The sequence below is a fragment of the Stenella coeruleoalba genome, assembly GCF_951394435.1.
Source record: "Stenella coeruleoalba genome assembly, chromosome: 1".
In the NCBI taxonomy this organism is placed as follows: domain Eukaryota; kingdom Metazoa; phylum Chordata; class Mammalia; order Artiodactyla; family Delphinidae; genus Stenella; species Stenella coeruleoalba.
In genome coordinates, this window is record NC_137169.1 from 47,907,297 (window position 1) to 47,933,401 (window position 26,105).

The 26,105-nt window shown below is 42.2% G+C and overlaps 1 protein-coding gene across 8 annotated transcripts in view; it reads right to left on the reverse strand.

Annotated features, from left to right (window-relative positions):
- The window catches only part of DAB1 (DAB adaptor protein 1), a 432,111-nt gene that overhangs the window by 138,243 nt on the left and 267,763 nt on the right, over positions 1 to 26,105 (reverse strand). For all 8 annotated transcript variants that reach the window (XM_079904017.1, XM_079904022.1, XM_079904021.1 and 5 more), the window contains exons 3-4: positions 20,301 to 20,440; positions 13,855 to 13,953 (exon numbers count right to left, since the gene is read on the reverse strand). In XM_079904017.1, the coding sequence (XP_079760143.1) occupies positions 13,855 to 13,953; positions 20,301 to 20,440 (239 nt within the window). The remainder of the gene's footprint in view (positions 1 to 13,854; positions 13,954 to 20,300; positions 20,441 to 26,105) is intronic.

Consider the following 26,105-nt stretch of genomic DNA (forward strand, 5'->3'; position numbering starts at 1 on the left):
GCGAGGTCACTGGCCTTTGTCCTCAGTGCCTGGAGCACTTCTATCCTCCTCCACCCTCCATGTTCAGGGCTCCATCCAGAATGGAGCTGGTAATACCTGTATGTAGTTCACAGTGTGATCATAAGGACTGAAGGAGACCACGCATGTAACTCACTCAGCACAGTGGATATAACACTCCTAGGTCATCCCTCACCACCTTACCAGCTCTCCTAGGCTAACCTCCTCTCTCTCATCCTTTGCATCAAAGCATAGTTGTACATGCTCCAGGCTGCAGAGTGCCCAGGCATCAAAATTCTGAGGCACAGACCCCAGGACCCTGAAAGGACTCCTACCCCTAGGCAAAGCTCCCGCTGCTGGCGGGGCACAGAATGGCTGGGAGAAGGCAAGAGTTTTTATCCTCCAGGAACTTACTTGTAATATTTAGTATAGACTTCAACACATAGTAGTTGCTCAATAAATGTTAGTTTCTTTCCTTCCCTTCAATTAGATATTACCTTTCCCTCATTCACATAATATATTATACTACTTTTATAGCTGGCTGTACTCTCTATCTTATACATACTGGGCATTTAATAATGTCTTTGGAAAATATATACAGCAATAGAAAAAAGTGACTATATCTATATGCATATGAAAGCATAGAAAAGGGGTGAGAAAGAAGGATAAAGGCAAATTAGATGGATGAGGAAAGAGAAAGGAAAATGGGGGGAAACAAATTACCTATGCATTAAGATCATTAATAACACCGGAAATTGAGATTGAATATATTACATGTAACCTTTCATACATTTTATATAATCTTCTATTCATCTAGAAGTTAAAGGAACCCTGGGAAGGGCAGATATGGCTTGAGTAAAATGGGTTGTATCACTGAAGCCCATGGCAGAGGGGATGAAGTTGCTATTTACTGTTCTCAGGGAGATAATTATTCTTAGAATTTAGATGCCACCCACAATGCCCAAAGGTTTAGGTGGACACAGCTAGACAAGAAGGTGGATCAGAGGCTGCTTGACTTGTACAATGAAGGAATTCAGCGCAATGCCACAAATATCTCCTGGGAGCTTACCACGTACCAGAAGGTGGTAGATATAAGAGTAACCAAATAATGGACCCTGGCTTCCAATTACTCATAGTCTAGGATTTTTGTTTGTTTCTTTGTTTAAAATTCTCTCTACTTTTCATGTTTGTAACTAATCAGGGAATGCAAATGCTTTACCAGCTTAGCATGGTTATTCCTAATCTGCAGAAAAGCAGGGAAAGGTGCAAGAAAGAAGTAGTGACCATGAGCATAAGACAGAAAAATGGGAGGGCATTAGATTATCTCACTGTTGATGCTAGAATTTAAAAAAAAATATATGTATTTTTTAATTCTAGAATCAACATATATACAAATAAATATTTTTATTTAAATGAATGAATGAATAAGGTCAGTAACTACAGCACAAAAGAACAAATGATGAAAAAGTCAGCCAGGATATCACCGAAGTGTTTTATTCCATGTAAGACAGACTCACACACCAGCTTCCTTGTTGTGGCCAGCAAAGCAGTGTGAAATGAAATAAATGTGGTGGGCAGGGCAGCCCTCATTAACTGAGACATCTTAGCAGTTCACTTCACCTCTCTGAAACTCAGTGCCATCCTGTGTAAACCAGAGATAATTCCTCTATTTGGAAAGACTTCTATAAAGCTTGGCTAGTTAATTACTGCTCATATACTCCAGAGGAGAACACAGAGCCACTAAGAGGTTCAGTGATTCATAAAAGTATGAAATGAGATGTGCGTAAAGCACTTACGACAAGATCTGGGACAACGGTAAGTGCTATTGCTATCATCGCTATTATTGTCGTCGTCGTTTTTATCATTACAGCTCGATCTGCACCTTTTTAACCGAGTGACGATACAAATTCAGGCCCTCTGACAACAAACCCAGACTTCCTTGCATAACACTGGTCATCCAGGCCCCAGGTTCCACCATGCACACTTCCCCAGACAGAGTCTCTTCTCTGGTGGATTTTACCAGGCTCTCACCTTGACCTGGGCTCACCTTCTAGGAAACACATTCCTTTATTGTCCCCAGAATTATTAATGCTGCTGCAGCTCGGGCTGCCGCGGAGAAGTACTTGAGAGAAGCACAGAGAACCACCTTATCAGTGCTGGGCCTAATTATAGCATCACCATTTCTACACAAACAGCTCCTGTAAGGGGTGTCTTCATAAAAATAGAACCACCTATTAAATAACTGAAGCACAGTCATGGAAAATGAGTTTTAAATTAAAATTTAAAATAAATGTGCGAGATAGAAAAACAATAAACAGTAGAACCTATATAAAGCAAATAAAAGCAGAGACACCCAAACTGACAGCTCTGATTTATCACGTGTAACGGCCCCTGGAATTTGGATGAGAATTTTCAGAAGTGTCTTCTTCCATTACTCAGTTGACCCTCAAAACTATAGGAAGCTCCCAGAGCATGTTCATATCTGTGATTTACGAAGCACGTATGTCACAGGCCCTTTTGCAAGGAGAAAGGAAGCACAGTGGGGAAATGCTGTGACCTCGCTATACTTTTTATCTTTTTTCATAGCACTGATTACTTTCTAACAGAGTATATTATTTATGTATGTCTATTGCTTCTTGTCTGTCTCCCCGCATTAGAATGTAAACTCTACAAGGTAGAGTCCTTCCTTTTATTTACCAATGTCTGCACACCCCTGAGAATACTCCTTGGCACACAGTAGGTACTCAATGAACATCTGCTGAATAAATAAATGGATCAAAATTTAAGAGTAGTCCTGGTCAAGTGACTGAACCTCCCTGAGGGTGAGTCACCTCATCTGTAAGATGGGAATGATAATAGGTTACTCAACAATGGATTGCAAGAATTCAATGAGAAACATATATGGGAAGCACTTGGCACAGTGTCTGGCAATTAGCGCTCCACAAATGGTAGAAATAACTAACACAATTCCCAGAGCTGAATATTTATCATCAAAGTTTATAAAAAGCATTCATCCCCAAAGTCAGCCACCAAAGAGAAGGGAACAAAGGGCGCAGAGATGAAGACCAGAGATCTTCAGCGGGTGCTCCTCCTGCACTCCTACAGAGCTCGTCATGGGGTCAGAATGAGCAGATTAGAAGACTCCTCGGTAATCACGCAGACCAGAGCCAGCAGACACCAAGCTCCTTTGTCTACATATTGTCTGCGGGGGCCGTCACGTAACAGTGGCCAAAGTAAATGGTTACGGGAGACCGTAAAGCCCACTATGCTCACTATCTGGACCTTTAAGAAAGAGGCTGAGGAATGACCCCAGGGTTCAGATGAGGAGAGAGTCCCAGAGAACAGGCAGAGGATCCATCCCCGAGGTCACACTGCACATCCAGGCACTGCCACCTTGAGCAGCAGCTCACACACCCTTCAGAGGCCCCAAGAGTAGCTGATAAACCTTTAGTCACAGGGCTGGTCTGCACGACAAAAACCCTCAGAGCAGTTAGATTTCTCCCCTGGAGAATAAACGCACGGTCACGTGCTTTCCCGAGGCCCTAAGTAGGCCCTTGAAAAGGAGAGAGACCACACTGGGAACTGAAAAGAGCACAGGCCTTATGACTCTGCCATGTCGGAGCCAGTGCCCGGCTCTGCAATTTGCTGGACATTCAGCCTTGTGCAATTCCCTTAACCTCTCTGTGTCTCAGTTTCCTCATCTGTTTAACAGGACAAATAGTACTTTCTTAGCTGAGTTCCTAGGGGATTGAATTAAATGAGATCAAGCATGTAAAAGCAGCTAGCCCAGCAAACAGTACCTCTTTCCCTCCTGAAAGACCAAAATTGATAAAATGATTCATTAAGGGAAAGATAGCACATTTCTGAGTTTATCAAATCTGCTTGAAAACATTCGTGGTCTCACTTTCCAGGGTAACATGAATATCCATTTTCTTCCCCCGTCATGAATTATCCCCCGTCTAAATTATCTAACAGAGGCAGCTTCCGGACAGGGCCAATTTCTAAAAACTATGTTGGATTTGAGCTATAAATTGATTTTTTTATTGTGATAAATTAAAATCCAATATCACCCAACAAGACACTAAACATACAGAAGCCCAATTTTTCCCCTCAGATGTTCAGTCTCTTTGATATGAAAATGGACCTGGGGCAGCTGTCGGGTTTTGGGAGCCTGAATGTTGAAGCAAATGAGCAAAGAATATGGAGATGGTAGAGAGAGAAAGAGAAAAAGGTAATGAGGAAGGAAGGCAAAGTAAGGAAGAGGAGGAACGGAAGAGGATGCTTCCCACTTCCTGTTCTGTGGGCATTAAAGAGTGACACAGACTCGATGTTCAAGCCTAGGTGTTTTGCATACAATTTGCTAGGAGGTCTGAAGAGCCACTTACTTTTTCTTTCCTTAACATTTATTTATTTATTTATTTGGCTGCGCCAGGTCTTAGTCGCACCATGCATGTGGGATCTCGTTCCCTAAGCAGGGATTGAACCCAGGCCCCCTGAATTGGGAGTGCGGAGTCTTCACCGCTGTGCCACTAGGGAAGTCCTTCAGGAGCCACCTCGTCTCTTTGGCTTCTGAGTTTCCCAGGACCTGTGCGAAACCCTGCAGATACAGCAATGGATGAGACTAGGGGCCTCGTGGAGCCTGTAGTCTGATGGAAGCATGGGTCAACTCATTCTGATACAGACAACCGTGTGCTGTGATAAAGGTGAACAGAGGATGCTGTAGGAGGAATATGAAAGGATTTCTTAATTCTGAAGGGAGGACCTAAGAAAGTCCATATCAGAGAGGGGATAATAGAGCTAATATTATAATATTAACACCTAGAGCTTTTTATTATACTAGGCACTATTCTAAGTCTTAGGGGATTAAAGTAAATCCTCATTTAATCTTGCACTAATCCTAAAACATAGGTACTTTGATTATCCCCATCTTACAGATGAGTAAAAGAGATACAAAGTCATTCATAAAAATTGCTTTAGAGCTGGCCAGGAACGGATCCAAGGCAGCTCCTTCCACCATGCCCACTCTCTGGTGCCAGTACCATACCAGTGAGGAGTATGGGCTGTGGATTCAGACAGACCCAACATGAATACTGCTCAGAGGATGAAATGCATAAAGCACTTAGTTTACTAAAGCACCTGGCTTGAGAAAGGGCTTGATAAGTGGTCATTGTCGTGCTGTGTTGCTGTTGCTACTGTTGTTGACATTACTGGACCTGGAGGTGTTCACTGAGTGAAGGAGGGCAAAGGGATATACAGAGTGGACGGGTCTCCTTTTGCTAGTCCTGCAAGCTGGGCTGTGAATGGTCGGTACAGGAACTGGCAAGATGGTACCCCTGGCGTTCTGCTCATGCACGAAATGATACTCCCAGGTCTGCTACGTACAGTTGGCCAGGGGGTACACTGCATAGATCTACGGGGGGGGTAGTCATCGTATAGTCATCAAAAACATGTATACTTATTGCAGCCGTTTCCCAGCAAAAGTCATCCCGGGCAATGAGCCTTAAAGAAAGGGACTTTTCCCTGATTTGCGCAAAGACATCTGATGGGTCGAGGGTGGCCTTAGAGTCACTGTACCTACCTCTCTGTACAGCTAGTGCAGCTTCAGGGCCACAGAGTACAATGAATAATAACTCAGGCTGTAATGGACATGATTCAACCAAAACTCTTTAGTCGTACATTCCAGGCCTCGCAATAGGGCCCTGCCAGCCCTCTCAGTTTTCTCTCACTGATAGCAATCACACATCCTCCAATCCAGAATATCCAGACATCTCAACTCTTCTCCACACCTGCCCTTCTTCATGACTTTCTCACTTTAGGGCCTTAGTAAACACTCCCCATAATTCCCTTCGCCTGGATACTGGTCCTCTTGTATCTCTCACTTGAAACCCTGCCCATCCTTCAAAGTTCAGCCCTTTGTTCCTAAATCATTCCATATTTCTTTTCAGATGGAAGAAATCATTTCTTCTTCTTTTTTTTTTTAACATTTTTTTTTTTTTTTTTGCGGTACGCGGGCCTCTCGCTGTCACGGCCTCTCCCGTTGCGGAACACAGGCTCCGGACACGCAGGCTCAGCGGCCATGGCTCACGGGCCCAGCCACTCCACGGCATGTGGCATCCTCCCAGACTGGGGTACGAACCCGTGTCCCCTGCATCGGCAGGCGGACTCTCAACCACTGCGCCACCAGGGAAGCCCCATTTCTTCTTTTGAACTCTCATGATAATTTTATATTTTTCTCTTATCATATTGTTATTCTTGCTTTGAGTTTTTAGTTATATACATAGGTCTTGCCTCCTAGGTTGTAGGTTCCTTGAAAAAAAGGTTTCAGGCTAGTTCATCCCTATCCATCACGTAGAATATCCCTTTCACTCAATAAGCATTTGTGGAATGAATGAATGAATGAACCAACGAAAATGGCAGCATGGTCTAGACAGGGATTCTTAACCTTATCTGACCCAACACCTCCTTCTTATAAACCAATATTTTGTAATTCTTTTATTATCTGGAAATGATTATATAATCTACCTGTACACATGAAGTTTAAGCAAGTCAAAATATCCTACTTATAAAGGAGAAATAAAAGAAGATGATTTCTAATTAAAAAGAGTATGAATTTCAACATATAAAGGCTTAGTTACAACTGCAATAGAAGAACATAATGACACTGTCTTATGTCTGTGCTTTTCTTATAGTGAATAAATTCAGTTTTAAGAGATCATTCAACTCTTCCCTTTATATTTGACATTTTTAAAGATGCGTCATATAAGTCCAGTTATGGTGAACACAGCTACACCTGAAACTGATGGAGTAGTGCCCTGCTGGTGACTCAAATATGAAAAGCCTCACGGGGGAGGGGTTTTCCAAAGTGATGACCAACTCTTGATGAGGTTTCAACAGAACAAAGCACATCTTTCTCTCTGTTTAGCTGCATTTCTGGAAAACTCACTACTATGAATATTGTACAAAATCACTTTTTTTTATAGAGAAAGTAGAGTTAGGTTTTAGATTCAGGTAATTATAAACAGGTTTTTCATCTACATGAATGTGTGATAAGACATTTAAAGTCACATGGCACAGGAAACATTTGTGTTGTGAGTGAATGTCCTGTACATTGCAGAGTGGCTAGCGTCCTTGCCCCTAGTAAATTCCTGCATCACCACCCCCTTCCCCAAAAGTCGTGACCACCCAAAATGCCTACGTAAAGTTCCAAAGCAACCCCTTCTGGGGATAGAACCAGTCAAGTGGAGAATCTCTGGAGGAAAAGAAACAAAACAAGCTTAGGAGTTATAAATGTGAATTTGAATTCAATTCTTGCTACTCATAGTAGCCTCGGGCAAGCCACTCACCCTACTTGTACCTTAGATGACTCGTTTGTAAAAAGGGGTCATAAAACCTCCAAGAATTGTTGGGCGTCCAATGAGACAGAATCCACAAAAGCCTGCTACAGACGGTCCTGCTTATAGGCTAGTCATCTTGTGAGAGTCCTATGTACTGTTTCAATGGCTCTCAGGATGACAGGGGTGTCCCAGGTCCCAGCATCCTGCTCTGCAACGCCTTCATCTTCCTACCTGTCTCCCTCCCTAGGACCAGTTTCCTTTGCTCCACCTCAGCTGCTCTCCCCAAGTCCACTCAAAATATCTAGTTAGAAATAAAGGAAGAACAGTCCTGTTTTTGAAGAGACATGAATAAGGTGATATCTGGTTTTCACTGAAGAATAAATTATTAAATCAGCCGTGAAATGTAAGTGCAGCCATGACAGTTAAAACATCATTACCCCTCTATTATGAGGGACAATATTCAATCCTGGGCCACTCTCCACCTCTCCCCTGCTATGCCCTAGTTTTTCTGTGTACATTTGCTGAGTCGTAATCACTAAGTCATTTTATTTTCTGTGCAATAAGTACTACTGAGCACCTACTATGTGGACATCATGTACTAACCAGACAGATAACAGTGATGAACAAAAAGATACAGCCTTGTTCATATGTGTGTTGACAGACGTGTTCAATAAATATTTCCTGAAGGGAAAAATGAACACACACACATATCTTTCTCCTTTAGACATTTGTGCATTTAGAAATACGTTTTTCTCTTCCCTGACCCGTTTCATTTACCTGGACCTCTCCAACTCACTCCTCCACTGCCAAGTCAGTGTGCCCTTTTCTGTGAAAAACCCTGACTATTTCAGGCAAAGCTCGGTCTCCATCCCCTGAGTACCGACAACTCCATTCACACCTGTGTCTCAGCAGCTGTTAGTTCATTTTGTGAGTCTGGTTTCGCCACCAGACTGTGAACACCTCAGGGGCAAGGACACATCTTCTTCATCTTTGAATCCTCAGGAAACAGATAATCGTGTGGCGTAAAACAGGCATCCGATATGCTCTTGCCTGACCAGGTACTGGTTACACTGCCAACATTCTATCCACAAGACAGTCCCAGTTGTAACTCCACCCCTTTTATCTTCACTCAGGAAAGCTCATTAAAATGAAAGTGAATAATGGTGACAGTAAGACAGGGATAATACTCAATCTGCTCTAAGACATATAAAAGGAAATCGTTTATAAACTTTGATATTGCTGTGGTCTGAAATGTTTATATCCCCTCAAATTTCATATGCTGAAATTCTAACCCTCAAGGTGATGGTATTAGGAGGTGGGGCCTTTGAGAGCTTATTAGGTCATGAGGGTGGAGCCCTTATACATGGGATTAGTGCCCTTATAAAAGAGGTCCTAGTAAGCATCCTCCCCCTCTCCCCCTTGCATCATAAGAGGACACAGAAAAAGGCACCATCTATAAGCGGGCACTCACCAGACACCAAATCCTGGGGCTATGATCCTGGACTTTCCAGCCTCTAGGACTGTGAAATAAACATTTGCTGTTTATAAGCCACCTAGTTTACAGTATTTTTGTTATAGCAGCCCAAACACACTAAGAAAGGTGTGATATATTACTAGCATTAGTACTAGTACTAATTAGCACTAGTACTAGTACAAGTACTCTGGACGAGACTACCTGGGTTTGAATCTCAGCTCTGCCACTTGAGAGCTGTGTAATTAATTATTTGGACCTCAGTTTTCTCATCTGTAAAATGGTGATGATAATAGCATTTACTTCATAGAATTGCTATAATGTACTTAGAATGGTGCAAATAATAGTGCCAATCAGTGCTGGCTAAACTAAATGAACAAGCAAAACCCATCTGTGATTGTGGCAACAAGATGTTTCATTATCTGGAAGAGATGATACAGACCACTGCCCTCTATCCTGAGAAACAGACTCATCTTTAGGCTCCTGCAATATTTATGATTTTTAAACATTTATTTATTTATGTATTTATTTTTGGCTGTGTTGGGTCTTTGTTGCCGCGCACAGGCTTTCTCTAGTTGCGGTGAGCGGGGGCTACTCTTTGTTGCGGCGTGTGGGCTTCTCACTGCAGTGGCTTCTCTTTGTTGCAGAGCACGGGCTCTGGGCGCGTGGCTTCAGTAGTTGCGGCATGCGGGCTCAGTAGTTGTGGCTCATGGGCTCTAGAGCACAGGCTCAGTAGTTGTGGTGCACAGTCTTTGTTGCTCCGAGGCATGTGTGATATTCCCGGACCAGGGCTCAAACCTGTGTCCCCTGCATTGGCAGGCAGATTCTTAACCACTGAGCCACCAGGGAAGCCCCAATATTTCTGACTTTTTAATGGCACAAATTATAATAATTCTATGGAATAAAATTATAAGTGGGGAGAGAAGAAAGCTAGTGAGTTTCCCTGGAAAGACACAGGATTTGGGGTTGGAAGGTCTGATCTGAGTCTCCAGCCAAGTCAGGAACACTCCCAGAATTTCAGTTTCCTTATTTGTGAAATGAAGATGTCATCGCTCCTGCCTTGGTGTCCACTGGTCTGATTTGAGGAGCTAGTAACATACTGACATGAAACCATTTCTACTCCTACTGCTACTGCTACCACTCCTACTATTACTAGTAACAGTGAGTTCATTTATGACATATTCTGCATTCTCACTGATCCTTTTGACATATTAGCAATACCTAGATATCTGAACATATGAACAGCTTTTGTTATTGATTTATTTCCTGCAACATACTACTAATAAAATTTACTCACATAAGGTTTGGGATCAAGAACCCTTTGAAATTCAAGACAAGGTGTAAATTGCTGCAAAGGGTCTCTTTAATTGGGATCAAAACGCTTCTGACAGCTTTTGGATTTTTAAAATTGTAGCTATTGTCACGTTCTGCTAATGTTTCTTTTCTCGGTTTTGAAAAAAATAGTGCAGCCAAGCTTGAGCAGGAATACTTTAGACATGATAAACAACTAAAATTTGTCATTCCAAATGACAAAGACCTCATTTTCCATTTCTTTGATATGTAGGACAAAACACTTCACTTAGACTCTTATCCCGCATAATTCAGCCGGTCCCCTGCTGTGCAACGACAAAGGTTCAGTAAACTGTTCCTGCTCATAATCTCCAATGGAGGTTTTGAAAAACCTCCATTTATCTGAAGATAAATCACATCGATAGGGTTGACTTTAAGGGAGAAACAGACTATTCAACTTGTCTGGGGAATCAACTCTGGTGATTCCCCAAAGATGTGACTTTGGTCAACGTCTCACCTTCTACTTGACTTCCTTCCAAAATATCCCCATAACATGACGGTTGCTTGAATCCTCCTAGGGCTGGTGAACTCCCTTGCACAGAAGGTGGTCCATCTACATGCTGAACAGCTCTGACTCGCAGGAAATTCTTCTTCCTCATAAACTGAAACTGCTTCCTAGAAACTTCTATCACCTGCTCTCGGTTCTGTCCCTTGAGTCACACAGAACAAGTCGGCTGTTTTTTCTACTAGACAACCTTTTGGAGAGATGAACGCTATTCATATGGAGGGCCTTGCTCCCACCATCCTCTCTAGTTCAGGCTTAAATGTTCGATTCTCTCCACCACTTTTCCCCAGGCTTGTGTTGAGACAAATTAACAAGCTAGGGTAGCAGAAGCCCAATGATACAGGGCCTAAGGTTAATCAAACAGAACTGGAGCAGACGAAGCCAGACAGAAAACATTTAACTCTGCCTTCACCCCGATTCTCCACTAGGAGATGACATTTTTTTTCAACAAAGCCAAATGGCTTTGAGCTGAAATAATGACTTTACTGCTGTTCTCTTTGTGTCCAGATAAAGAATCAAAAAAAAAAATCACATTATAAGGTTTGGTGGTATCTTTCTTTGGGGCCAGGTTAGCCATCCTTGCGTGAGGATTTAGAGAAAGGTAAAGAATATAAACTACCTCTTCTCATTAGTTAAAGTTTGGTGATGAGAACTATTTGATGGTAGGGTACATGATGGAATAGCAAAGCCAAACACATGGCCCTAGACAAAAGAAAATATCTGATACTCTGGTTTACTCCAGTCCCTTTGGTGATGCCAGTGTCATGTGATGGGCAGGCATGGACTTGGGAAGAGACTAGAGATCATGACTTATATTGGGCATATAGATCCTTGTGAAAGTATCTCTCAGATAGGCTTGATCCACGCTCCTTGGATCCCTACCATGAAGGATGCTAAGGGGTCAATGATATCCTCCAAGTTTCTACAAGCCCAAAGCTCTCTGCCTCCTGTGTGTTACCCAGCATCCCACGTGGCCACATCTGTGTTCAGAAGTGTTGGCCCAGCATAGTATTCAGTCCCCCAACTGCCCTGGTCCCCTCAACAGGATATACTTTGATTCGATTATATCTTTTCTAAAATGTGAGGTTCAGAACTGAGCACAGGTCTCCAAACGATAGTCTGCCCAGGAAAAGGAAAATCTTCCCTAATTTTAGAAACCATACTTTTATTAAAGCAGAAGAGGCTTACATTAGGCTCTTAATCTTGCTGCCTTCAAGCTCCTTGACTACCGATGCTTGTGCCCACATCTTAAACTCCCTTTACCACGGCATCCCCAGGTAGGTCTCCCTTTCCTATAACATACAGGTCAATTGCTTTGATTTTTGATTCAGGTCAACTGGAGGCTAAATCCCAGCTCTGCCTATTACATGCTGGATGAACATGAGAAAGTCACTTACCCTGAGAGAGAAGACATTGTGGTTGGACTCATAAGCCAGACAACCTAGGTTGTAATCCTGTCTCCACCACCACCTACTTCCAGCAAGTTACTTTTCTCTCCTTAATATCTTCAGCTATAAAATGGAGATGACGACACTATCTACTCACAGGACTGTTGTAAGGATTAAATGGATTGGTACTTCTAAAGGGCGCACAACAATGACTGGAACATACTATGTGCTTGACGCAGTACCTGTGATTATTACTCTCTCATGGGACCCTTGTGAGGACAAAACTGAATAATGTATGCAAAGTGACTAATATGTTCCTAGTACGTACTCAACAAATGGCAACTATTACTACTAGATTTTCTTATTGTGGTAATACATACATAACATAAAATTTACCATTATGACCATTTTTAGTGGCATAAAGTACACTCATATTGTTGACCAGCCATCACAGCCATCCATCAACAGCACTGTTTCCCTCTCCCCAGACTTTTAACTCTGTCCTCATTAAACACTAACTCTTTATCACCCCTCCCCCCAGGCCCAGTCAACCACCATTCTACTTTCTGTCTCTGTGAATTTGACTCCTCTAGATACCTCATTAAGTGGAATCCTACTGAATTTGTCTACGTGTGACTGGCTTTTTTTACTTTGCATAACGTCTTCCATGTTGTAGCGTAGGTCAGAACTTCCTTTTTACTGCTTAATAATATTCCATTATACACACACACACACACACACACACCATATTTTGTCTATCCATTCATCCATAGATGGACAGTTGGGTTGCTTCTACCTTTTGGCCATTGTGAATAATGCTTCTATGAACATGGGTGTACAAATGTCTGTGCTATTATTATTCAGGAATAACTTTTCTTCAAGAAAATCCATTCTTTACTGTTAAATTATCATCCTACTACCCACTGCTATCCTAATATGAGTCAAAACAAAGGCGAGAAAGTTATAATGCAAAATGACAAGGTTAGGTAACTTGGCTGGTTGAGTATTGTTTATACAGCGCTTGACAAATTACCCGTGAAGTTCAAAGGAGGTGGCATAGGCGGAGGTGTGTTAGAAGCTATATAAAGCATTGAATGAATAAAAGGAAAACATGTCCACTTGACTCTTGCTCTCTGGACAAAACAGATCAAAGAACAGAACGCTTTTCTGTTTTTCCCTTACCATCAATGAACAAGGCCAACAATGCAAGGCAAGTCCTGGGGATGAAGCCGGGAGCTAACTGCTGCCCGGAGGTTGGTGAAAATACAAACCCCTACTTCAGTGGGTTTAACAAACAGATCAGTCCTTACATTTCCCGATCATGCAGTGATAGAGATTTTTCAAGATTGAAAACTCCATTTATTCTTTTTGACGACAGCAATTGCGAGGTGCCACGGGTTCAACTCAAGAGAGTCTGGACGCTTTGACCAAGTCAACTGACCCCCGTGCGTCTCCCTCTAGGATGCATGTCATTAAAGCTGCCGGCACACAAAGAAATTTCACTTAAACTGTCACATTAGCCACCGCTCTTCAAAGCACATCAATCTCCCTATTGCATTACCAGGACTGTGTGACACTTTTATCCCAATTACACTGCAAGAAACACAGTCACACTGTGTTGGTGCAGTCACACTGTGGCCAAGTCAGGAAAGAGCCTCCCTCTGACGGACAATCGCAGTTGATCAAGTTTGTCAGCTGCTTTATCTGTTTTTATGCTCGTTTGATATCCCTGCCCAGAGAGTAGAGGCTTTCAAGGGCACATCTGTCAGTGGGTTCAACTTCACCATGCCATGTTATTCTTTTACTTACCCCTGTCTTCTCATCAAAGATTTTGATTCCTCCAAAGGAGATGGTTAAAAAGATTTTCTGTTTGTGTTCTCCTTTGGAACGAGCGCCAGCAACAACGCCCTGTTGAAAGGAAGGATGTGCTTTTTACTTTAGTGTTTTCATTTGAAAATTCCCTCCGGTCCCAAAGCAAAGGCATGTCAGATATCATGAACCGAAGCCACCAATCATGCACACTCCATTCCCTCCCCGCTTCCATGCTGCCTTCCCCGACGGGCTTGCATGTTCTTGATGTTTTAGGGTAATACTTGTCCTCACTGCTCGAAAACTGTAGAAACAGATATTTGAACATGTATTCATTGGACAAACCAAGATTTATAGAGTGTCTACTTTGTGCCTAGATGCTCAGTTCAGAATTCGAGACCCCAGGATAAATAGAATATGGTCCTCTTGTTAAAATCTTTGCTGGGTTTTGTATTAGATATGGTTTTAACCTTTTAAATAAAGATGAGTCGTGGAATACATTCCTAAATGTGATTTTAATTTTATACTTCTGGGAAAAGTTTTCATATGAATTAATTTTAGAGATCACAAAGAAAAGAAAATATATTGCCAGACTGCATGTCTCAATTTTGTTTGGAAAAATGTTATGGTCATATGTCTAAGGCTTGCAGTTTTTACCCACACGTTTTGTATGTTCTTCTACCATTTTTCCAATCATTCCTGTGCTTTCAAGGAAAGTGCCTACCAAGTGCATTCCACTTCTCAAAAATCTGTTTCCCCAAATTTTTTGTAAACTGAAGATATGTGTATGAGTCAATTAGAAGGTAGGTGTCACAAAAGGTAGGTACGTTACTCTGCTCACTGCTCTCTTCCTCGTACCCAGGACAGTCCCTGGACTGTCCCTGAAGGTCAGGATTCACTCAGGAAATTATTGTTACATGAATGTGCTATCAAGAGTCCTCGCCAAAGTTGATATTATGCAAGTTAAGAGTAAAGACACTTGCTTTTTTTTTTTTTTTGCGGTACGTGGGCCTCTCACCGCTGTGGCCTCTCCCGTTGCGGAGCACAGGCTCCGGATGCGCAGGCTCAGCGGCCATGGCTCACGGGCCCAGCCGCTCCGCGGCATGTGGGATCTTCCCGGACCAGGGCACGAACCCGTGTCCCGGGCATCAGCAGGCGGACTCTCAACCACTGCGCCACTAGGGAAGCCCCAAGAAGAGTAGCTTTAATGTCCCCATCTCCAAGATGGTCCTAACAACCCCTAGCTCTTAGAATTACCACAACATCAAATTGTGCTAATTCCCAGCACACAGTGATGCTGACCAGGTGGCTATCAAAGAACTCCCTGGCAGAAGGTGGCTGCAGATAAAGAGGGATGGGAGGAGCCAGCGTGCATGTTTCAGGAGCACTTCTGCTTGGGGCTGCTGATGTACAGCTTCCCAGGACAAATGCAAGAGAGAAGGATGATCCACATGGTGTGATCCTTGGGGAAATAAAACTCCAGTTTCCTCAGGCATGTTGAGAGACAGGACCCTGAGTTAAGCCCTGAAAACCTGCATGAAGTCGAAGCAAGCCTGCCACCAGACAGCACACTGCAGGGGCTCACCTCCCCACAGAGGATTCAGTGCTGTTATGTAGCACTGACAAAGGGCCAAGGGACAGGGCTGGCTGGGGAATCGGAAGATATGGAGGTAGGTGTCTTTTGGGGTTTCTGTGCCTAATATTAGCCACCTGACCTACAAAGTCACTGCTGGCCCCCTGGAAATGAAGGAGTCAGATGTTTTCTTGGGTACCTACCAAATGGTAGGAGTTCTCTTACACGTCATATAATTCAGCCCATCCCACATTCCTGGGAAGGAAAAATTATCTCCCTTATTTTACAAATGACCAAACGTAAGATCGGGGGGCCAAGTGAACACCCCAAACCTCAAGGAACTAAGAAGACATATAGAGGGAATTCAAACAGTGACCTTTCGGATCCCAGTGTTAGGGCTGCTTCTATTATAACCCTCTGGAAGGGCTCTTTGGGGTGGCATGGATGAAAAAAAGGTGGGACCACCAGCTTCCAAACTCAGTAGTGAAGGAGAACTCTAAAATGAGAATACTTCTTATTTCCTAAGAGCGAAGCGTGCACATACCGCACCTAGCATGGGGTGCAGCGTGCAAGGAGAGCTCAGCAAATGACTGTGACCATCACCTCTAATACTAATACTGATTCTACGAAGCAATGCCATGTGCTGGGCACTGTATGGAGTGACTGATGCAGGTGTCCCTAAGGGAGTCACACAGAGGCAGCATCTTGCTGGAGGATTTTATACACAGGGAAGGGGTCAGGCACGCCAGCCAGGGTTGATAGCCTGCCCTGTCCAGCTCAGGGGTTGCCGCGAGAATCCAATAAGACGATGCACAGGAAAGGACTCTGAGAAACCTCACCCAGCAGGGTGTATGCACACAATGGGATGACTGTGATCTCCAGGGAACACGTCAAGCAGGTGTGCAACCTGAATAGCTGAAGATCTAGAATGCTATTCCAGGAAGCTCCATGAACTAAACCTGGTCTCCAATCTCAGCCCTACTGGTTATCAGTTGTAGATCTTTGGGGGAAAACTCATCCTAGGTTTCACTTTTCCGAGGTAAGAAGGAGAATACAGATATCCTCCTCTGCCCTGCTGTGTGCCCAGAGACTGGCCCCTGTGGTCTGCATTGCCAGGTCCTCTGAGCTTCCTGCCCTCTGGATGCCACCCAGGAAGGCACAGACGGGAGACCAGAGGGTGGAAGGAGAGAGGTCAGGGTATTTCATCCAGCCTCCTTCCCATCCTTGTTCTACAATCTCACTTGGCGAGGGAAGGGACTTTGTCCGCAATCTCGCCCTCCCTGGGTTCCAGTAAATAGATCTCATCCTAGGATGGTGACAGCTTCCCACTGTTTTTAGTTTCCAGTGCCTCACCAGCTCTTGTTTGCTACCTTAACCTTGCCTAACCTTTGTATGTCGCTCCTGCCTTAAAGTATCCTCATCTGACCTAGTCGGGCTGGGTGTTTCTTACAGGACCCTGACTAACAGATTTACTTAGGGCTCTGTAATCAGCCCATCTCTCCCATAGCTTCAACCACCACCATTTTGCCCGATACCTCTGAAAGTTGACTGCTTTGGAAGTCAATGATGTGGGGCTATGTAGCTTACTGGTAGGAGCTTAAACTCTAGTTGGGGAACCAGGATAGATTCAACGCAGATACAAAACAGAATAGAACAAAGCACTCAACTATATCTTATCAAACTCTGGACATCTGCAGATACAGGCTTGAATTCTGGGCTTATCCCAGATGAAATGAAGGTTCTGGGGCAAATCCTATAACTTCCGTGAGCCTCAGATTTTTTATTGACAAAACAGGGAAGCTAATAGCTACCTCATAAGAGCGAAAGAGATAATATATGTAAAAGTGCGTTGTTGACTAAATTAAAATACAATGACAATGAGGCTTCGCTGGTGGACAGGCAATGGCTCACTCATACTCACATTATGAATCCCCTCTTAAATCTCTATAATCCAAGAGAAAACTCTCTAAAACAGGAAGAGGCACCAGCTTCAGAAAGCCTAGCAAAGAAAAACAGATTAAAAAAATTTTTTTCTCCTATGGCCTGACATGAACAAGTGGGCCTTTTGCAAGGCTAACAGGCGTTTTGTACTTCTTTGTCTTTCCTTCCTGGGCAAGTGGCCAAATGGAGAATCGATCGTTTATGTTTCTGTGTTTCTTAAAGAAACACTACGGGGAGCAGAAATGTCAACATTCTGCTCTGCAACTTGCAAATAACGAAAGACGATTGTCTGGGAACCAAGAACCGTCAACAAGTTCAAAGCATTTGACAGGAGCGTGTTATGGTTGGACCAACTCTCCAGGGCTTTGGGGACCTCACAGTTATAAGGGGTGACAGATGGGGTACTTTACTGCAGGTAACACCCCCACCACCACCACACACACACGCCAAGGTCGGCAATCCTGGCCAGGCCTGGTACAGCTAGCCTGGCCCAGTGTTAATCCTGAGGGAGAACTTCAGGGCACACAGGCCAACTCCTGTCTCACATACGCTGAGACCTCCACGCTTCTATGAAAGCAGCTGTCAGTGAGGTGCTCTGTGACCCATGCCTGGTGAACGCTATCTACCAGGATGCTGGGGGAAGATGCACCAGCCTCTTTCTTGTTCTCAGCAGACTTGTGGCTCTGGGTGAGAACCAGGCCACCGGAGAGTTTCTTGATGTCTTTCAATTAATATTTGTCAAAAGCAAATCTCCATTTGCCTGGCCTCATACTCAGTAAGGAGCAACTTCAGCAAGAATCAAGATGCAGGCCTTTATCCCCATTCTTGACTAGGGTCTCCTTGGCTCAGTCTTTCTGGGTTCTCTCTCTGCAATCTACTCGCTGGTAGAGAGGTTGTGTTCTGGTCTGATCTCATGCGTGAATCACAGTCCCGCTCTGGGGCAGAGCAGGGGTCACGGTGGGTGAACATGGAACGCTGAAGTTATCCAACTACCCCACAAACCAAGTGGAATGGCCTGTCTCTTTCAAGGATGCCCTGTGGCTGTGTATCTACGTCACATCCTCCAGACCAGCATTTATCAGTCATGAAGCTGGAATTTAGAATTCTTCCTGTTGGACTCCTTTGTGTATTTATCACTCAGACTTGAACTTGGCAGAAGAAGGGGGCTCAGTCCTGGACTGTCCTAAAATCTTATAACATTGCTTAATTATTATTATAATATTTATTTATTTGGTTGCATCGGGTCTTAGTTGCGGCATGCAAACTCTTAGTTGCAGCATGCACGTGGGATCTAGTTCCCTGACCGGGGATCAAACCCGGGCCCCCTGCATTGGGAGCGTGGAGTCTTATCCACTGCACCACCAGGGAAGTCCCGCTTAATTATTTTTTATAAAAGGATACATTAACCTCTTCCAAGGAGACAATCTGTGAACTCATGGTTTTAATGTCTTCTATACCTTTTTCTAGTATGCCTTGTAGTAGATTCATAACTATTAAAATAAAGTTTGCTGTGTAACAGCTAAAAAAAAAAAAAGAAAGTAATGATACACAGTTTAGAAAATTAAGAGTTTTTAAAAAGAATGATTCCTACAGCCATACTACAGGGAGTCTTAGCATCTAATATACATGTTAAACTGTTGAGAAAATGTGTACAGTATAAAAAAAAATTAATACCTGTGCTTTATTAAGCATCTATCAAAGAAAAGACAATGTAGAGGGTGTTTTATAGATATTGTCTCATTTAATATTAGTAGGCATTTGGCCAGCCTTCTTTTCTTTTTTCTTTCCTTTTCTTTTCTTCCCTTTTTCTTACATTAAAAAAAATTACATTGACCAAGTTGTATCCTCAGGGACTATTAGAAGATAAGAAAAAATGCTCATGACATATTATTAGGGAGAAAGAAAACAAGATATGAAACTATAAATAGTAATTCCAATTACACTACACATATGTGTATGATTCATATACACAAATGTATATAAAAATACAAAGAGAGAGTGTTAGTTACACACAAAAATGCTGATACTGATTTTTCTTTTTGTGGTGGGATTGTGGATAAGTTTAATTTTCCCTCATACTTTTCTGTACTTTCAAAATTTTTACAATGAGCATTTTTTGAATTCTATAATCAGGAAAATAATTAAATTATAGGTCTTAAATGCATAAGATGGCTTGTAAACTTCTTGCTAAATCATCTGTTTTTCTAATATTTTATATTACTTTTTAAAAAAAGAGACACAGACTGCATGGAGACCAGAATCTGGGAACAAACAATGTTCAATTTTGTATGTTTTTAAAGGCTATTTAATAACATAATTGTCTTATTTTGCATATTAAAATTCTTCTCAATTTCTTTTAGTTTTCTCAATGAAAAGCCTTCTTTAAAGCATTTAAAATCATCAATCTCTTCGTGATACCGCCAAATGTCAATATCTAGGTACATATCACTTTTTATAACATTTTCCCTTTAAAGTATTTGGGGGACATTGATAGAAATTTCAAGAATGAATAAAATCGGCTTTTTTATTAATATATCATCTTTTACCATATTCATCATATGGTGACATATATAAAATTTATTCAAAAATCAAGTAGAAAATTTATAAAATCTGAGTGACAGCACAATTCGATGATTCTGTACTTTTATTTTTGCAGGCATCGCACAGTGAAGATACAATTGAATAACATGTGATATGCTCAAAAACTGTACAACGGGGGCTAGCAAAATACCTCCACACAGGAGATGCTCAACAAACATTTGCTAAATGATTGACATGTCCTCCCAATAAATAAATGCAGTGAGTCATCAGTGTACCAAGTAATATACCAGTATATGAATAAAAAAATGTGTTTACCAGAATGACTGTAATCATTTCTTCCTCTCGGTCATATCAAACCCACACTATTTAAATTAAAATGCTTGCGCAGTACCTTGAGTTTCATCATGGAGTCTTGGCATAACTTGTCTCCCCGAGCTGCGGAAACCTCATCAATCCCGATCAGTTTGGCCTTGTACCGGACCCCTTCACCTTTAAACCTCTTTATCAAAGTGGCTTCACTGCGATCCTGACCTAGAAAGAGAGAAATGCGGGATTCAGATAAGAAGGTGTTCAGGGCCCATTGGCTTTAACGATCCACAGCTCCGAGACTGGTTCTCTGGTTCACTTACATGCTATGAAAGTCAAATCATTAGACCACGGACAAAAGAATGGTAAGACTCCTGTATGCAAATTCTGGCCCTATCCTTTTAAATCCTCAGGCAAATTACACAGTTCTCTCTGAGACTCCATTTTCTCAGGGAGAAAAAAAAAAAAAAAGAGTTAAAAATAACCAATCCCAAAGGGGCATTAAGATAAATAAACATGATGACACGTATAAAGTAGCCAATACGGATTTTGATACACACTAGGTCATCAACAAACGATCATCACCCACTAGGAGTTTATGTCTGACATTCTTGTTAGAATAGTATTAGCCCTGAGCCTCTCCGGCATTTCCAGCATTTAATATGACTTTGGCCCGGGTCCAAGACCCTCCTTACACCCAATTCCATGGGCTGTTTTACAGTGAGACTCCAGAGTAATTGCTTTGTATCAAGCAGTGACTCGGGGGCAATTATCAAAAAATGATTTTACAATGTCTCTTCTGTTAACTCATGCGTGTACAGAAAGAGGCTTCCATACTTCTTCGTACAGTGCACCCACACCTCGTAACAGCTTTCTCAATCATTATTAGCATAATATTTTGCCGAGACACATCAACCAGAAGTTCAAACACATCCACATAAAATGAAGACAATAAAGTTACTGTGAACTGAGCACATCTTTCTTGTGAGATGTTTCATAAACTTTACCCCCTCTTCACAACGACTCAACCACATCCATTTCCCAGATGACAAAGATGAAGGTCACAGAGTTCAAATAGCTTGTCCACGTTCATATAGTTAGAAAAAAAAAAAAGAAAGAATACATAGGAATTCAAATCTCTAACTTCGGCAAACTCCCATCAAAGGAGTCACAGGTTGGGGCATTGCTTATGTGGTTCTTAAAACCTGGAATGCCCTAAGGCTTCTGATATTCACCTCCTGGAATAGCATTAACTTCAACTTCTGATACCTCCTCTATCATGCCTTCTTTCATCAGTCTGACACTTAGATATGAGGACATTGGAGATAATTCAGCCCATTTCTTCTCTCCACATGATGGACAAACTGAGGCCTTTCCATTATGTGGGGTTGAGAATTATTTGAGGACACACTTAAAATAGACAAAAAAAACAACAGCAATAGCTAACCATCATATAATGCTTTCCTACTGACGAAACATGGCTTGCATTTCATTCATTTATTCATTCATCCCTTACTGAGCATCGCTTCCGTGCCAGATGCTATTACTCACTGGCAACAGATGAATGAGACAAAGTCTATGCCCCTAGAGGCTCAAGTTTTTGATGACTGCAAACAAAAATGAGTAGTGCACTCTGCTAGATGTGTAAGAAGGTATAAGCTTTGGAGCCAGACATCCTCATTTCAAACCACGGCCCTCTCCCTTGTAAGCCAACTAAACTATCTGCTAAGCCTCTGCTTCCTTAACTGTTGAATGAAGATTAAATATCTACTTTAGGAGGTATTATGAATAGTAACTTAAATAAGATAGTATGTGCAAAGCATGGATTCACATGGTAAGTTTTCTATAAATGGTAGTTGCTGCCCCTGCTATCAGCTCAGTAAAAGAAGCACATAGAAGATACAAAGCTGAGGACAGGAAAACACAAAAGAAGGACCTCTGCATAGTCAGGCCTGGAACTGTCATCCCCAAATCCCATTTGGTATTTTTTCTACCGCATCCTTGCTGACTTTTAGCATATTAAACTTCTTGAATTACTTTCCATAAGGCAAATATAACACATGGATGATTCGTCTGTATGTGTAATCAATGTAAAAATTAAGTCTTCGGGATCAGTGAGGGCAGATGTCAGAGACTAAGGCTAACAGCAAAGAGAAGAACATTTGCCTGATATACCCTATACGTACAGACATCCAGCTGTGAGCACCACAGGTCACCTCTCCCTGCATTATTATGCAAGATTTGGTAGGAGTGGCCTATGGTTTGATCTATTTCTTGGGACGGTTATCTTACTCTACCTTATTCTATCGCAAATACCATCTCTGCCTCTTCAATTCCTGACACTATTTCAGTCGCTAATAGCATCCCTTTCACTATTTGGAACTTCCTCCAAAGTTTAAGTATAATAACAATACCAGGTAGGATTTATCATGTCCTGTACAAAGCTCATTATATGCACCAACTTGTTTAGCCCTGGAAATAATCCTAGAGGTAGGTACTATTACTTAGGTTTTATAGACAAGGATCTATATTGAAGGTTTGAGAGGCCAAGTAATTTGTCCAAACTCACTGAGTGGGACCTGAACCCAGATCTGCCTGATGCCTGATGCTTGCGTTCTGTGTCTTCAAGCCTGTTCTCTTAACCACGATGATTAACTGCTTCTCATCTATTCGACTTCCCTGTGAAGCCCCATCTAAACTTCTACCAAAACTCACCTGGCCCAAATCTGTTGATATTTAATACACTGGCAGCATTAAAACTCCATTGGAGAGATGGCTTGAAAATGGAAGAAACAGCTTCCAGCCTCCAGGTCATGTCCGAAAAATGTCCATAAGTCAGATACAAAGACAGCCTTAAGAAACATTTGTCAGGGCACAGAGCTCTGTTGAGGAGCATGCTTCATAAGAGGAAAGAGAGCTAGATCAGGTGAACGAGGGCAGAGATTAATAAGAAAATATTAGGTCATTTAGAGGAAAGTAGAGAGCCCAATTTAGATTAGGACGCAGGGCCAAGCTAATTTGTATGAAGGGCACTTATGCAGTAGATAATCCGGTTTCTCATTAAATGCTCCACCATTAAAAGGGTAATTTTTCATGAGCACATCTTGAGCAAGGTCTCAAATATATAAGTTAAGAAATAAATAACAGAGATCAGAGCCATAACACTGTTCCTTCAGAGGCACATACGACTTGAGAGTGTGAGGGAGAGTGTCAATCTTCATGCATCCTAAGTTATCATGAATCCCCAGCCTATTTTGCTGAAAGCACCACTGACCCTCTGCTTCAGGATGGACAGAGAAAGGTCATGTATTTAAGGAAAATCATCTATTATCGAGCATTTACGATACCAGTCATTGTGCCAAGAGTTTTACAGTCAATGTCTTATTTAATCCTCACATCTGCTCTTCGAGTTAGTCTCTGTCATGAGCCCTATTTTTATAGAAGATGACACCAATGCCCAAAGCCAAGGGCATCGCCTGAATTTTTTTAGATAACAGTTTTATTGAGATTTAATTCCCATACCATTCAATTCCCTCTTTTAAAGTGTACAATTCAGTGGTTTTAGTATATTCATAGAGTTATACAACCATCACTGCTAGCTAATTTCATAACATTTTCATCAACCCAGAAAGAAACCCTGTACACATTAGTAGTTATTCCCCATCTTCCCCGAGCCCACCAGCCCTAGGCAACCACTAATCTACTTTCTGTCTCTATAGACTTGCCTGTTCTGGAGGCAAACTACATTTCATATAAATGGGATCATACAATAGGTGGTCCTTTGTGACTGGCTTCCTTCACTTAGCATCACATTTTCAAGATCATTCCATTTAATAGCATGTATCAGTACTTTGTCTTTTTCTTTCTGAATAATATTCCATTGTATGGATAGACCATAACAGCTGATGGACATGTAACAGTTTCTATTTCTTTGCCATTAAGAATAGTGCTACAATGAACATTTCTGTACCAGTTTTTACATAGCCATATTTCTTCAATTCTCTTAGGATTACACCTAGAAGAGAAATTGCTGGGTCATATGGTACCTCTGTTTAACTTTTTGAAGAACTGTCAAGCTGTTTTTCCAAAGTGGCTCCAACAGTTTAGAATCCCACAAGCCAAGTATGAGGGTTCCAGTTTCTCCACCAGCTGTTCTTGCTACATCTCTTATTGTCTTTTTTTTTTTTTAACTTTAGCCATCCTAGTAGGTGTTTAGTGAAATCTCCTCATTGTTGCAGTTTGCATTTTCCTCAGGACTAATGATACAGAGCATCTTTTCATGTGCTCATTGCCCACGTGCTTATCTTCTTTGGAGAAATGTCTATTCAAATATGACAGCCTGAATTTGAACCCAGGTCTCAAGCAAAATGTCATGCTTTTACCCATTAGGCTATGGGGTCTCCTGTGACCTGTCATAGCACTTACTACTTCTCGCTTTGTGTCACAGCTATTTGGATAGATGTCTGATGGAGCCTACAGTAAACTGGCAGATAGCTTTCTCTTAAGGCAAGTACATCACAAGCGCACACACCTCGCCTGATCTTCTCATCCCATGTCCCATTTAATCCTCCAGGGTTACTGAAAGGAGGCACTGCCATCATTGTATGGATAAAGACACTAAAGCCAGAGAGGTAACTAAAGTTATTTCAAGCTGAGCTGTGAACAGAGCTTCATCCTGTCGTACACTGAGGCCTGAGCTCCTCCACTGGGCGGCATGAGCTCTGGATTCAGAGGACCTGAGTTCAAGTGCCACCTCTCCCACCCCGCCCCTAATCGTGTTGCCTTAGGTAAGTTCCTTTACATGTCTTCCACGGCATCTTTCTCTGTTCAGTGCAGATAAGAACAGTTGCTCCCACATAGGGTCATTGTTTAGGTCAAAGAAATGACACACAGACAGCATGTAGGAGTGACAGGCAAACAGTAAGAGCTAGTCAGTGTTGGCCATTGTTATCTAGGTGCTCATACTTCCAGTTTGTCTGGGACAGTCCCTGTTTATACCTTTTGTCCTGACGCTATTATTACTAGCACCCCTCATTACTCTCAAACGTATCCCAGTCTGGATGGTGAATTGTGTGGTCACCCTAATTATATTATCACCATCTTTACAATGCACCGCCTCAGTGTTCTTTGTGCAAGGCACTGTGCTAGCTTTCTGTGGTACCTAGGTAAGTGAAAAGTGTCTCTTCTCCTGTCTGGAAGCCACAATTCAGAAGGAGACACACATAGCTTTACAAAATATGACCAGGACTGTGAATGTCATATAGAGCCGAGGGGAGGAGGAATTGTTTTCTGTCTGGTGAGGAGAGGATTAGCAACAGCTGCAGAGTTGAGATGCCGTTTGAGGGAGGCTGGTGAAAAAGCAGGGATTCAACAGGTAGAGAAGTAAGGAAGCTGCTTTCTAGAGGAACGAAGATTATGGTAATATTCAGAGACAGTGAGTAATTAGGTTAGACTGAGTGTTTCTCAACCCTAACTATGTTTTAGAATCATCTAGGCAGCTTTTATAAATATCACTCCACAGATTTTGATTACATTGATTTGGGGTAAGCCTGAGACAATCGATGTGCTTGCAAAGTACTGTGTTCAAACACATGGCTTGAGTGATGCTGACAAAGGCTGGAGGGGTCTAATCAATGAAGGGCTTTGGAAGCCAAGCTAAAGCTTTTGGGCTTTGTTCTTTAGGCCACAGGAGCTATTTATGTTATGGTCTGTTGTGAGGATTAGATTAAAACAACAGTGTAGCAACATTTGGGGAAGTATAAAGCTCTCTAGTGAGGGCTCACTATAAGTTCTAAGGTGCTAAAGATAGAGCAGTGACCAAAATAGATAAATATCCCTCTAGTCGTGGAGCTTACATTCTAGTGGAAATGTCAATAGATTATTGCAGTCA